Raw genomic sequence first — 13,567 nt, 5'->3', positions numbered from 1 at the left:
ATGCACTAGGTTGGGTGTGACAGGTGGACGTGGCTGATAACAGAAAGGATCAGAAAGGGTGAGAGAATATAAATCTGGTCCCATTTGAGCACTCTCTGACTCGTATTGAAATGTACTCGTGGAGCAGGTATATCCCTTTGTATTCATGTGTATGAGTTCTGCAGCACAAATCTTGTGTGTGTGTGTTGGGCAGTATGTTCTTGCAACAGATAAGTTGGTACTTTCCGCCTCATAATGGCTTGATGAACTTGAGAAACCCACGTAGAAAAAGCTCTGCATTCTTAAAATACTTTCCCTAAAAGGTATATATTACCATTCTATGGAAGTCACTATGAGAAAATAATCTTTTTACGTACAGCTTATTCACTGAGTCAGGTATTTGGTATTCATTAAGTGTAATTACAGTTTAATTGGAGTTTAATATCTTTTCTTTTTCCATCCTCCGAGTTCAGTGCTGTAAGCCAAGCAGCCAAAGAAACTGAGAGGTAAAAGCCATTTAGCTTCCTTCAGTTGCCCCATATTTAATAAAGCCAAGGCCCTGTGGTTTGTGAGAGGGCTTTTTTTTATGAGTAGGTTGAGCTGGTCTGCATGGGAGAGTTACTCCTGGGTGGTGGTGAGGCTGTCAGCACCTCTCGACTGGGTGCTGTGGCTTCCAGAACCCTGGATCTGTGTGCAAGCAGCAGGGCACGCTCCTGGGTTGTGTTTGACCTTATTTTATGAAAATGTGTGAGGTGTGTAGCTTCAGGAAAGTGCCATATGAAGTGAAATCCCATAGTGTGCACTTGTTTTAATAATGGTTTTTTTAATTACTTGGATGCATTGATGGCAAGCTACTGACGTCCGATATTCAATATGTTAAAAGACAGTTTTGTCACTTGGAAGGCAGACAGAAAAATTATCTCTTTTCCATGTGCCTCGAGCCCTTCTGGGCAGACACAGGCAGAGGCCCATGAGACTTCATCTTTTTGTGTCTGTGTCTTAGCTTTAAACAGCCAAGCAGTCCAGGAGCAGTCAGTAGGACTGTCTGTTAGCAGGATCTGTTCCTAAGGAACCTCCTGAAAAACAGAGTGGGCAGGGTTCTGGAAGAAAGTGCTTTTCTTCAGGTTTCATTCCATTGTTCTAAATGCAATTTCGAAATGCAGAGGAATGCTGTGATGGACTATGGGAAAAAACTTATGCTGGCTGCCCAGCACAGGGGGGGATGACTGGGTCCGCTCTGGGTCTTACCTACCAGCAAACGTCTCTTCATTTCACCTCACACTGAAATTCTGGTGTCACTGCGATAGCAGGGGAATGACCAGAGACCTTGGTAGTTACTGCTTCCCGTGTACATCAGGGCAACACCAAAACTGGCAAAATGCACGTTGAGAAGGGCATCATGCTTATGCATGACGCTGCTCCCCAAGTGGATCCTGCGCTGCTGAGAGTCTGCTGTTCTGTGGTGTGGGTAGGAGCCCCGCTACATTTCTGTGTTTAGGATGAAGCTGTGCCCTTGCCTGTGGCTGGGGAGCTGCCAGGGTCACTCTGCTGTGGCTGGCTCCTCAGCAGCATCCACGTGGTTCACAGGAGCATGTTTTGGTGGCAGAGAGATGGACAGGAGAGTAGACCTTTCTAATGATCTTTTGAGTGCCGCTCTGATGCCTGCTTTCTGTTTGTCTCTCGTTTCAGCTGACTGGGATTATTCAAGGCATGGTGGATGGGCAGCCGAGCCTCCAGCAAGTGCTTGAGGTAAGCAGAGTAACCTTTAGTTCTCGAACTCTGACCTCTGGTCCTGTCGTCCCCTCTTCATCTCCTTCCCTGTGCCCTCCCCTTGCTGAGAATCGAACCGCGTAATTTGACTATGATTACAGCTTCATTAGAATAACATTTGCTGTCACATTGGTGACACGCTGCTGAGAGTATTGAACCATTGATCTGTCATCTCCAGCTGTTCATGTCAAGGGTGCTGACAAGATATCCAAACTCCTGCCAGTAGATAGGAGAAGAGGCGATTCTTTCTTGAGCCAGTTTTAAAGCACCGAGACATTGCTCGAGACCACTGCTCCTGGAGCTTCTTTTCCCCTTCCCCAGCACTTTATTAAATTAATTTTTCTACCTATTTAGATGCTCAATAATACATGTACTATAGAAAGAAAATGCCTCTAAAATCTAATCTGGAGGATGTTCGAATGCAGAGATAGCCCTAATAATGCCATCTGCTTAATGCTGAATTCCTAGAGCATTTAAGGCTTAATTAGCTTGGAAGTATTTCTCCATCAATAGCTTTTGTTGGTAGTCAGATAGTAAAGGAAACCTCCTCAAGCAGAGCCCGCTTGGGCTGCGGGTTCGTGTTCGATGCATTGTCTCTGTCAGGATTTCCACTGCTGTGTTACCTAATTGTTCCTAATCAGAGTAATTGCAACAATTGCTTATCTGAGCAAATCAAATTAAAGGCTTTAAAATCCACCATGGAGACAGCACTTCATGGGCGCTCACATCAGGGAGCGTAGAAGGGTTCCTGATGCCATCCCCAACCTCGGGCAGCCTCGTGGGAGGCTGGCTGGAAGATCCTGTCGGCCCAGGGGAGGCAGGAGCGTGGCTGAGAGGCTTGGATGCTGCTTTCTTGGGAGGGGGGGGAGATTTACTCAGAGGGCTGTTGTACGATCGGTCACAGGAAGAAGCATCGACCCCTGCCAGGGAAGGCGGCGGCAATGACACGAGACCGAAGACGGTGCTCTGCAAAGGTGACATCTTGCATCCATGCAAACCCCCAGCTCTCCCTGTGCTCTCCTGAGAGCGCGTAGCAGCCGTGCGTGTCCACAGGCGTATGGATGCCTGTGCCTGCTTCCCCAGGAGGGAGAACCCTCTTTACCTGGGTGGGTGAATGTAGATCGCTGCTGGAGTATTCCAGAAAATGGTTTGTTCTGTTTCTGTGGAAGCTTCTTACAGTGTGGATGGAAACACTTAGTTGAAATTTTTTTTTTTTATTATAAGGTGTTCCTACAGCAGCGCATTTCTAGCTTAAAATGAGATTCGGGTCAGGCAGCTTCTGGGGCATGCTGGTTTATTCAGGAGTGAAAGGTGTCAGGTGAAGGAAAAGAGGACGGATTTCTCTTGCTGAAGCTTTGGAAATGGTGCTAGTGAGGCTGCATAATAGCATCTGATTGCCTGCCACCACAAGATTTTAGGTGTGTCATCTGCTAGTTTTAGCTGGACTAAGTGCCTATGCAGGGGTTTTAGTCTGGTTTAGTTCTTTATGCTTAGTTCCCGAGGTGGATTGCATCCTCCAGATTAGCGTGACCTATTTCTGAAGAGGATCCAGAAGATCTGTTCCTATGGGAAGTTGATCAGGAACAGTGGATTCACTTTAAATCCGCACTACCCTGAACAAGCATCTCCTCAGAACTCTAAGGAGGAAAGAGGGATCCAGGCTGGACAGGAAGGAGACGTGGCTTTGCTTGTTACTGCCACGCAGTGCCTGTGTGTGCCCAGTCCTTCCGTTTTTCCCCCTTTCCCATATCCCCTTGGAGCTGTATGAGTCAGAGTATGTGAAAAATGCTGCGGGGGAGGGATGCCATCTCAGGATACTTGTGCATTTGTCCTCAGTGGAGGGGACACAAGTTATGCTCACCGGGAGCCCTTTTGGTACAGGGAGAGGAGAAGTGGAGGAGAAATGCCAGGTAACAGCGCAGTTGTATCATCCTGTTAACGCTGCACAACTTCCATCCCTCCGTGAGCAGAGCTGCTGCGGTGCCTGATAAGATCATCTCTGCTCTGGTTGCCTGATGTCTCCTATCAGAAATCTTCAAAGGTCCAAACGTGCTGTTGTTGAGATGGCAAGCAAAGAGAGAAGAGAGAGAGGGAGAGGGTGGATAAGATCACAATTTTCTTCTCTCTTGATTGCAAGCAGCTTATCTGAGTTTAACTGTTGTGGCTCGGCCTGTCTCCGCAAAACTCATCCCCTTTTCTTGCCTTCCTTTCAGAGGGTTGACGAGTGGATGGCAAAGGAAGGCCTCTTAGATCCCAGCGTCAAGTCGATTTTTGTGACCTGTGGAGACTGGGATTTGAAAGTGATGTGAGTATGGAAGGGGAGGGAGATTTTTCTGGGCTTTATTGCTCCGTGCTTGCCTGCAGCGCCTGTGTCTTTGTCCTTGCAAGCCTGCAACTGTCCCTAGTCATTGTTTCTTAGGGAAATTGTTGTTTGCTGTGCATAACTGGCAGTGGAGAGTTGTTCCAGAAGGTGGGTGCTGGGCATAGTGCAAGATCACTGCCTAGGTTATTTCCTGTAGTGAGTGAATCTTTTCAGAACCCCAAGAAAGGTTTAGCCTGGAGTTTTGTGATGCTTTCCTTTTTATCCCATATACTTTCCAAAAGGATGGATATTTCTGAGCTCATACATGGAATGCTGTTTTTGTACACCCAAATCAAGTGATGGTCCTTACCTGACGCATGCAAGGCTTCCTCTCTGTCATCTTGGCACAGTAACTCAATGTGAATCACAGAGTAGTCTTTGAGACAGAATACAAAATGGATCTGGCATGATTCATTGGTGTTCTTATTGTTAAGGTCATCTTCACCAGCTGGGTGACTGTGTCTGGTGGGGACCTGCACTGGGATCTGCAAGTATTGGTGTATGTGCATGTTTTATCAGGAAAATCGCTAGACCACCAACCTAAAAATGCTATTATAAGAACAGAGTTAAGTGTCTAAAAATTGCATTACTTTAATCTGTGAAGTGTTTGCAGATCAGTGTCATATTGTGCCGAATTCCCTTGGATTCCTATAATCTTGCTTCAGCTTTTCATTTCCCCCCAGTGCTGGGTAAAGACTGCTGTTGTTATCACACCAGTAAAAGCATGGGCTTGACACATCCAATGCTAAACTGACAGCCACAACTCGTTAGGAGTAGGACTTGGTTTCCACCGTGACATTGGCTTCCCCAAGTCGGAAGCCTAAACAAACTGCACACAGCCCGGGAGCAATCAGCCCCAGTTCTTCCCTGCAGAGTGGTCTTTGTAGAGTGGCGGCTCCTTGTCTTTTCTTGGTGTGATTAGTGAGACATGGGATGGGAGGACCAAAGCTCAGCTAGTGGAGATGCGAAATTGGCCGTGCTCCAGTCAGGGGGTGGTGTGTGAGCTTTTGAGTCAAAGTCTGGGTCTCTGTCAGGCTGTGTCCAGAGCTGGTATATATTGCAGGTTCCTGTGTGAGCTGCTTAAATGAAGAACGAGGCTTATCTTTCTTTAATATATAATGTTTAAACTACTATTAGAGACCAGCACAAACAGCTGCCGTGCTAAACTTCTGTTTCTTATCTATTCTGTTTTCTCTGTTCTTTACTCCTGTATTGCTGTTCCGAGAGCCCAGTTTGCCACTTTTGGGGATGGTTGTAAGAAAGAGTTATCTTTGCTTCAAGCCCATCTTTCCATTGCTTTCACAGTGGGCTGACAAGGTTACCAGGTAACGACATCCTGACCAGGTGTCTGTATGGAGTGAGCAACCTGGATATCTTGGGTGGCTTTTTTTTTTTTTTTTCCTTCAGAGCTGTACCATGGGCAAATAGAGGTAAAGATGAGCCCCATTTCTGGTGAGCTGTAGGAGTTGTGGGGTGAGCTGGCTCAGCAGGACATGCAGAGATACACAGTTCACCATTTGCAGTGGTCTCTCGCATGGATTGTCCCTCACTAGTCAGCTGGAAAAGAAGACTCCACTTCTGGCCATGAGGTTGTAAGCGAGTGGTTCATCTCTCCCGCTTCCTTTTAAAAAATTTTTTTAAACCATTAACTTCAGAATTCGATCCTGAAGCATCTCCAGGGCAAAGCAGAAAATACATTTCGTGTCTCCAACCACATGGGTAGCAGGAGCCTGGCTGCAGCTGCTTGGTGAGTAGCACATCACGCCGCTCCGTCGCCGATTGGGTGCTGCAGCGTGTAGCGTCACATCTGATTAGCTCTGTGCCAGTGGATGAGGCTCGAGTGAGGACTCCCTGCCAGCTCTGACTTGTCTCATTTCCCGTTACTTTTATCCGTCACCACAAATGCCGAGTCTCCCTCCTGAACTAATTAAGTTTGCGTGTGTTTAGACACATTGCCAAATAGGGTTTAGCAAAGCAGAACCGAGCATCTCTTTTTAAAGAGAGAAAAGCAGAGAGCTGAAACAAGGCTGCTCAGACAGGGAGATAGAGCCTCAGAGATGTGGAACATCTGGGAGGTATTCCAGGGAATCGCCCCATGCTTCCCTACGAGGCTTGTGGTGTAGCTGGTGCCCTTTGCTACTGTGTTGAGACCACACGCTGGGCACAGAAGGCACTGGGGCAATAGGAGGGGAGGTGGTGCTGCTTGTCCACATTTGGAGGAGTGTGTTGGTGAAAGCATTGTGTGATATGAACCCGACTGGGTTCCAGAGGAATTCAGGACAATGAGGTGAGTGCAGCGCTTCCTGGCTTAAGGAGCCACCACTCATGGCAGGTCTGCTCCTAACTCTGCTCTTTCCTTTCTCAGCTTCCTTAGTAATGACAGCTGCTTGCATAGCTGCCTGCAGGGCAAGTTGCAGTCCTCTTACCTGTGTCTTGAGTGGTGTGAAGTTCCTGTCCTCCACTGTCCTTGGCTGGTAAATCATGCAGCCTTGTTCCAGCAATGACCTGGGCATTTAGCTTGACTCCTTTCTGCCTGTGCTGTTGAAGAGTTGGGACATGATGTCTTCTGGACTGGCCTGTCTGCTGTGAGGGCTTCCAGTAGGCACTACTGGTAGGTGCCAGGGCACTGGAAGGCCTAGTGGGATGAGCAAGCTGGGTGCAGGGAAGTGTCTGGAACAAAGAGGAGGAATCTACAAGCCTGTCAGTGGTGGATCTGGGCACAAGATGGGGAAATAGCCCTGTGTAAGCCAGGAGTTACAGTATGTTAAAGAAAAGCACCATAGAAATAGTGACTGTCAAGGTATTGCTCTCTGCTGATGGTGTCTGCCACTATCTGAGTCTGCAGGATTCAGGTTGGAAACTCAGCTGCTGCAGGATCAGTGAAGCCTCTGCTTGGCTCAGGGAGCTTCAGAGAATGAGGCGCTGTGTGGCTACAAACTTGGTTGCTCTGGAACATTGGAGCTTTCTTGAAAGACCACAGAGCTGTTTGTCTGGCTTCCCTCAGACAACAGGGAGCACTAGTCACAAGGAGCTGGGTGCCCAGAACAGGACACCAAACATCTGGGAAGGGCCTGCGGTGGTTTTGCATGAGTTGAGGTTCTTGGCCATGCTACCAAAGGCTTTGTTGTGGGTGTGGTGGACCATCAGAAGGAGAGTCCCTGTTGGAGGGATTGGTTACTGCTGGAGAGAGCCCGTTGTGTGAGATGGCTCCGAAATGAGACCGCTGATCCTCTACGGGCTGTGCTTGGATCAACCTGCTTTCAGTGCTCGGCTGCGTGTGAACCAGGCTGGAGGTGGGGAGACGGCAGCTCTCCTGCCACCCCTCCCCTTCTCTCTTGTTAAGATGCAATATCTTTAATGAGGAAAACCTCTTGAGTAGGAACATCACCTTTCTTGAAGGCTTGTCCTGACAAGGCAGTTCAAGCCGACAGAGTCGCATATCAACTTCAGCAAATATCAGTCACTCATTACAGAGACTCTTCTTCCCCCCACCCCCCAGCAACACCCCTCGTTCCCAGACAAGGGAATGAATCACACTCCTGCTCTTGAATACATCATGACAAGTCGTGGTTCTAATGAGAGAGGGCCATTCATTCTGGGTAGAAAGTTCCCTGTGTCGACTCAGAAATGTTATTAATTAAAGAGAGCTACCTGAAGCAAAAGATGAAAGGAGCACCAGACCTGCCAAGCTAAAATACGAGTAGGGATACAGCCTCGTTAGGCACATGGTCCTTGGGCCTCTGTGTGCTCAGCGGGAGGATTCCTGTAGCCTGTTGCAAGGAGCTATCCTCCAAGTTTAACAGCTCCAGGGATGGATTCAGATACCTGCTGTAGCCTGCTTTAGTGCTTGGGCTTCATCCTGCACCTAGGTTGGAACTGCCACTAGTCATTAGGCAAATGGTGTTGATGTGGCATTGGGTGGTGAGGGTGATGGGCCTCTGAAGGGCTAAGGGAGCCACTGACTACAGGAGATGGTCTTATTGGAAAAGAGGGTTCTTTAGTGTCTGCCAGGGTTGAGCCCTTGTAATGTAAGCTATTAACTGTGGTCTGTCTCCCCTGAAATGCCGAGTTGCCTCTCTCTGAGTGTGGAACCAGTTTGCGGGCTCTTAAACACAATGTGAATTAATCTCAGCAACCCAAGAGGCATTTTTACTGTGTGTTCATAGCTGAGATACACTGAGGTTAAGTGATATACCCGTGGCTGTGCAGGCAGGCAGAGGCAGAGCTGAAGCCTCATGTACCAAAACTCAGACCTGCACCGTGATGTCAAGAGCATCAGTTAATCCTCCTCCCCAGTTTCGGATCATTCTGCAAATGCACTGAGTGTAGCTGAAAGTACATGTAGGCTTTGGTCTGTATAACTCTGACATAAAGATCCTTGTACTGCACTTAGTGTGGCTGGTCAGAACATGCTAATTTATGTCTTCGCAGGAAGCTACTGCTCAGAAGGTTTTTATTTTCTTAAACAAGTGTTAAAAGGCAAGTACTCTCTAATATAGTGATAAAACACAGTGAAGTGTCTTGAAATGTTTATAGCCCTTGGTGCTCTTCCTAGGTTGGATATTAGTAAATTCTAAGCAGTAAATTATACCATTGCTTAATTTTACTGTTTAATTCTTTCTCTGCAAGTTACACAGGCTGGGAGGATGCTTGCCTGCTTTGAGTGTGGCAATGGGTTGCTCTTTCCAGCCTTCTGTCCTGGAGGTTTGGTTTGAGATCAGCCTTAGGACATGAATGAAGAAGGGTTGATGGTGTCGGTGTCCCTTGTGCGTGCTGTTCTTTATCACGGGACCGGGAGGGGGTTGGCAGCCTCTGCTGGGGGAGAAACTGCTGATGGCCACTGGCTGGAGTGAGTGGGACCCCTTGGGTAGCCGTGAGGAAAAGCAGGAGAAGGTGTAGGGTGGGCTGGTTGGGTGGCAGCAGGGCAGGAGGTGTGTTCAGAGGGTGTCTTTGAGAGTAACAAGAAAGATCTGGTAACTGAAAGTTAGTATAGTAACCTGTGTTTAAAACTAATAAAATAATTCATTTCCAGTTAAGATCTTTGGGTTAGCTTGGTGGTGTTGCTTTTTGTGGGGATTGTTTTGCTGACCAGGCCTATGGCGTATCTCTTTACATGGTTGCATTGGCTGAAGGAAGAGGGTGGTGTGAACTACAGTGCAGGAATGGGACTGAGTATCCAGGGTCAGGAACCTTTTGAGTCAGCTTTGCTGATGGAGTCGTTCATGTAATTACATCCTAAAGTGCTTTGCTGGAGCTAAGCAAGGGGGAGCCTTGTGAGCATGCTCTTCTCTAGCACTTACAGGGAGTAGCACTGACCCCATTCACTTCTGCGACCCTGCAGCCCAGCTTTTTGTTTTTAAAGGAAATGATATCACTTATGCAAAATAAATTTTGGATTTTAAGATTCCCCCTCTGTACGCTCTTATTTAAAATGAATCTATCAGACTTGGCTTTTGTTATCCTTGTATACCAGTTTCCCTTTTCTTGTCTGTGCTGGAAATCATTGGCTGCAAGTTACGTTGTCCGAGATGTGCCATTCTGGGAATGCCTTTGGGTTAAGCTTTGGACATGAAATCTTTGCATAGGAATCATCATGCAATGGACTGTCACCTTCAGGTCTGCTACTTGTCTGGCATGTCATAGCAAAGACATTTGTCATAGTCAGGGCTGTACTGGCCACAGATTTATTGAGCTGTGATGCCCGGTGCTCTCTGGGGAGCAGGACTCTGCTGCCTGGGAATTAAGACCAAACAAGTTGCAAACAATGTGAAAGATGGTGAAGAAACCTGGAATAAATTTGGTGTGTAGGGGAGAACGAGACAGGCATTGCATCAAGTGCTTTATTTCCAGCACCTGAACCTTTGGGATGGAGTAATGAATGGAGAAGGTGGATTTTCCATCCCTGGGTAACTTAAGCTGTGTTTGAAAACAGTCACACTGAACTGGATGCAGGTCATTGGTCTCAGTGTCATCTGCTCACAGAGTAAGGAAGCGTAATTCCCTCTGCACCAGGAATCGCTAAGGTGAATTCTGTGTCCAGTGTTGCAGTGAATTCAGGCAAAAGGTTTCAAAATCAATGGATTCTTGGTGGAAAAAAACACCCTGGCCTCTGTCTGTATGAGAGCCCTCTAACAGCAATTCAGCATCGCGGTGATCCTGTGCCCTGGGAAATTAAAAAGCTGGTTGGCTTGGGGACTGCACAGGATAACCACTGGAGGGTTGTTTGCCATCTGAATCTTTTTGTCCATGGCACATGTGAAAAACAGGATTAGCTTCACAAAGTGTTCGTCTTCTCTTAGAACGGCTTAATTTTTCTAGTGTTAGACAGCCATAGCACTTCATGCTGGGGCTGAAATGTCAGCTGTCTCTCTTTGGATCCCTGCTCTTCTTACTTCCCAGCCAAAGCAAAGCAGTTGTGCGTTGGCATCAGTGCTGCCCTCCCAGTGGCTTGACTGGGAGTGATGCACTTATGTCTTCTGTGCCTAGAGAGCTCTGCTTGAAGAATACTGCCAGCCAGGGAGCAGCATCCTTCCTCTTTCACTTGCTCTACTGTGTGAGTCCATAGCTTTCTTCAAAGTGTTTTATTTTGTTTGCATGTTTATTTCCTGTTGGGAGCCATTTTCCTGGATGGGTTCAGTCCCTTTCCTCCTGGAGCTCCTGGCTGGCAAAGACCTACTGGGCCATCTTGAGGTCATCCCTGGTATTTTCCCTCCAGCGTATTCTCACGTGCCTTGTCCAGCGACTCTCTGTATCTTCAGGAGTGGGTGTCTGGGCGTGTGCAGGACTTGGGAGGACACTGCAGCTGCAGACTAACTTTTTGAGCTGAGTCCGTTCCATGTTGGAATCACCTTTTTTTCCTGTGTTTGGCCAAGGTGCTGCCCTCAGCAGCCTGGCACCTTGAAGATGGGTGTCATGTGCTCAGAGGTTGCTGTGGACCAGGTGTTGGCAGTGATGTGAGACATGTGGAGGTGGTACTAGAAGAAAGCAGAATAGAGAAGTCTGTGGGAAGAAGACTGAGGAAGCAGGATGACATCCTGAGAGGGTTGTGTATGGGAAGCTCATCCTGCCTTGGTCCCACCAGCTTTGCCTCCCTTGGAGCAGGGTTTACTCCTCCCCTCTGCCCAGCACCAGCACTCTGGGGACGCCCTTTGTTTTTGCTCTGTAGGTGCCTCTTGGTCATCTCTAATTTCCCTGCTTCAGTTTTTCCATCTGGGTGTTGAGCCAGGCCTTGGTGTTGACTGTCAGCCAGCATGTCAGAGGTGCCTGGGCACCAGCTGAGTGCAGTTCCCTGTTCCTGCCTGGAATCCTGTCTATCCCTGCAAACTGAGCGGATGTAGGAGCCTGGTGGGAGGTTGCCAAGACCTCTCCTCCAGCTCACCGTGCTCCCAGCTCTGAAGAGAACCTTTCCATTTTATGGACCATTTAGCTTCCCAATGGTGATCCTAATTCTTCACAGCATGTATGTGCCATTTCTTGGTTATTAAAAGGACCCCTGAAAAGGAGCTGCCCTCTAAGTCAGTGCTTTTCCATGCAGTTAATTGCAGGAAGGTTTTGCTTGGACTGTGAGGCTTAGTATTTCTAAACTCTCCCTGTGCTAAGAGGGTGAATTAATACCCAGGTCTCCCCATGGCTACAGGGACTGACCCTTGTGCACTGTCACTAAGCAGGCAGGGGAAGAATTCTTCTGCTGGGAGTAGTTCAGACTTGGAAACACTCTGGAGGAAGTCCGGTTGGTTTCTGCATAGAGCTCAAGGATGCTTTAAAGGTTGTCTGGCCAGGTGTCTTTCATCTCTGTATCCTGATACCGTGTGACACTTCAGGTGCCAAAACAGCCTCCATTCCTTGGGGGCCAAAGGAAGCGCCACGGGAAAGGCGTGATTGCCTTGGACTGACAAGTCAGCTGAGGGATGGATGGCTGCAATTCCACAGAAGGTGTGGGATGCGTGAGTGGATGGATTGGAGGTGGTTCAAGAGGAGGTTCTTGTCAAGTCACTGTACTGCGTATGAGAAAACAGCAAGCCATTCAACTGTGCACGTCAGGTGTGAGGAAGCTGCTGGGGTCCCCTGGCACTGTGAAATGCCAAGTGAAATGTTACTGCCATGCAGAGCACAGCAGTGTGTTGTAATTAATGAATCTGTTACAGGAAGAGCACATGTGAGCAGTCTGAAGGGTTAATGCGTGAGGGTGATATAGGCTTAGGCAGGCTTAGGTTTGTCATCAGGATTGCTGTGTTTGGGAAGCGTCCTCTAATGACAAGACCACATGAAAAGAAATTGGGTCTTGCAAGGAGAGCACTGAAAGTCATCAATTGCCACAGTTGTTTTGCATTTGCTGCAGGCCTGAAGCAAATCGCTGGCTTAAGGAGCTCTAAGCACCTGGGTCTTGCACTGGATTTACAGGTAAGGTGAAACTGAGAAGGGGCTAAGTAATTAATTCCTCTTCCTGTGGCCAAGGATGGGGGATGATTCTGACTTGCCACTTCTCCTCAGAAGTTGCTTCAGAAGCTGGTAAGGACTCTGGTTGTGAAGCCCAGGAAGCAAAGAGGATCCCTGGGTGCCTGACAATTCCTTTTCTCTGTTGGTTCTTTCTTGCAGGCAGCCTCGGGCTGCCTGTCTCTTTGTTAAGAGAGTGACAGCAATGTGACACCGTGAAAATAATTACTAACAAATCACGGTGGTGACTGCAAACAGCTCGCTGTCTTCAGAGGCATGTCAGGGAGCATTAGAGCAGGGCCGTGGGAGCGGCAGAGCGGATAGGGGCTCCTTCTCTGCTCTAGGCTGAGGGAAGATCTTCGGAGACCTTTGGCGCCTGCCACCCCCACATCGTTCCCTGCTCGTTGGCTCTTTTTTCCTTTCCTCCTTTCCCTGCCTTTGCCATCAATAATTAAGCCCATTAATTGCACAGTGAGTTTAGGAAAGCTGCTAATGGTAAGGAAGACAGGGCTTCTGCCTTCCCAGGATTCAGCAACCAACCACAGAGCAGTGGAAAAATTTCTGGAGAGGTATCGTGGTCAGAAGCACATCCAAGCTTCATTTCCTATCTTGCAGCTCTTGTGTGTTGCCCTGGGCAGTGATGTTTGTTAGCAGTGTGCCCCTAGGAATTCATGGGCTGCTGGTACAGTTGGAGTGAAGCCCATGCCCTTGTCCTGGTGAGCCTCCAGTCTCAGTGAACCTGAGAGAGGAGGTTTGTATTTGTGGAGAGCATCGCAGCAAATGTGCAGTCACCCGGCATGTCCAGCAAGAGAATTGGGCAGAGGAGTGAGGATGTTCCAGGATACTGTAGAGATGGTGCCAAACATTGTGACTGAAGCTGCAGGTGAAGATGATCCTTCAGAGAACGAGCAGTGAACAGGTCATGGGTGAGGGAGGTGGTTGGTACCAAACAGAGCAGCTGGGGGGAATTTCTGCAGGGATGAGGCCCCTGTGGTTGTATTGGAGTGGGAACCCTTCTGCAGG

The 13,567-nt window shown here is 48.2% G+C and overlaps 1 protein-coding gene across 3 annotated transcripts in view; it reads left to right on the top strand.

Annotated features, from left to right (window-relative positions):
• ERI3 (ERI1 exoribonuclease family member 3) overlaps nucleotides 1–13,567 on the top strand; it is a 127,145-nt gene that overhangs the window by 26,961 nt on the left and 86,617 nt on the right. For all 3 annotated transcript variants that reach the window (XM_027892727.1, XM_027892718.1, XM_027892708.1), the window contains exons 4-5: nucleotides 1,669–1,728; nucleotides 3,963–4,054. In XM_027892727.1, coding sequence (XP_027748528.1) covers nucleotides 1,669–1,728; nucleotides 3,963–4,054 — 152 coding nt within the window. The remainder of the gene's footprint in view (nucleotides 1–1,668; nucleotides 1,729–3,962; nucleotides 4,055–13,567) is intronic.

The sequence above is a fragment of the Empidonax traillii genome, unplaced genomic scaffold (assembly GCF_003031625.1).
Source record: "Empidonax traillii isolate 1590-97213 ecotype Southwest subspecies unplaced genomic scaffold, ASM303162v1 scaffold15:size5535645, whole genome shotgun sequence".
Lineage (NCBI taxonomy): Eukaryota > Metazoa > Chordata > Aves > Passeriformes > Tyrannidae > Empidonax > Empidonax traillii.
The sequence above is the reverse complement of the archived record's forward strand: the minus strand, read 5'-3'. Positions and strand labels throughout refer to the sequence as shown.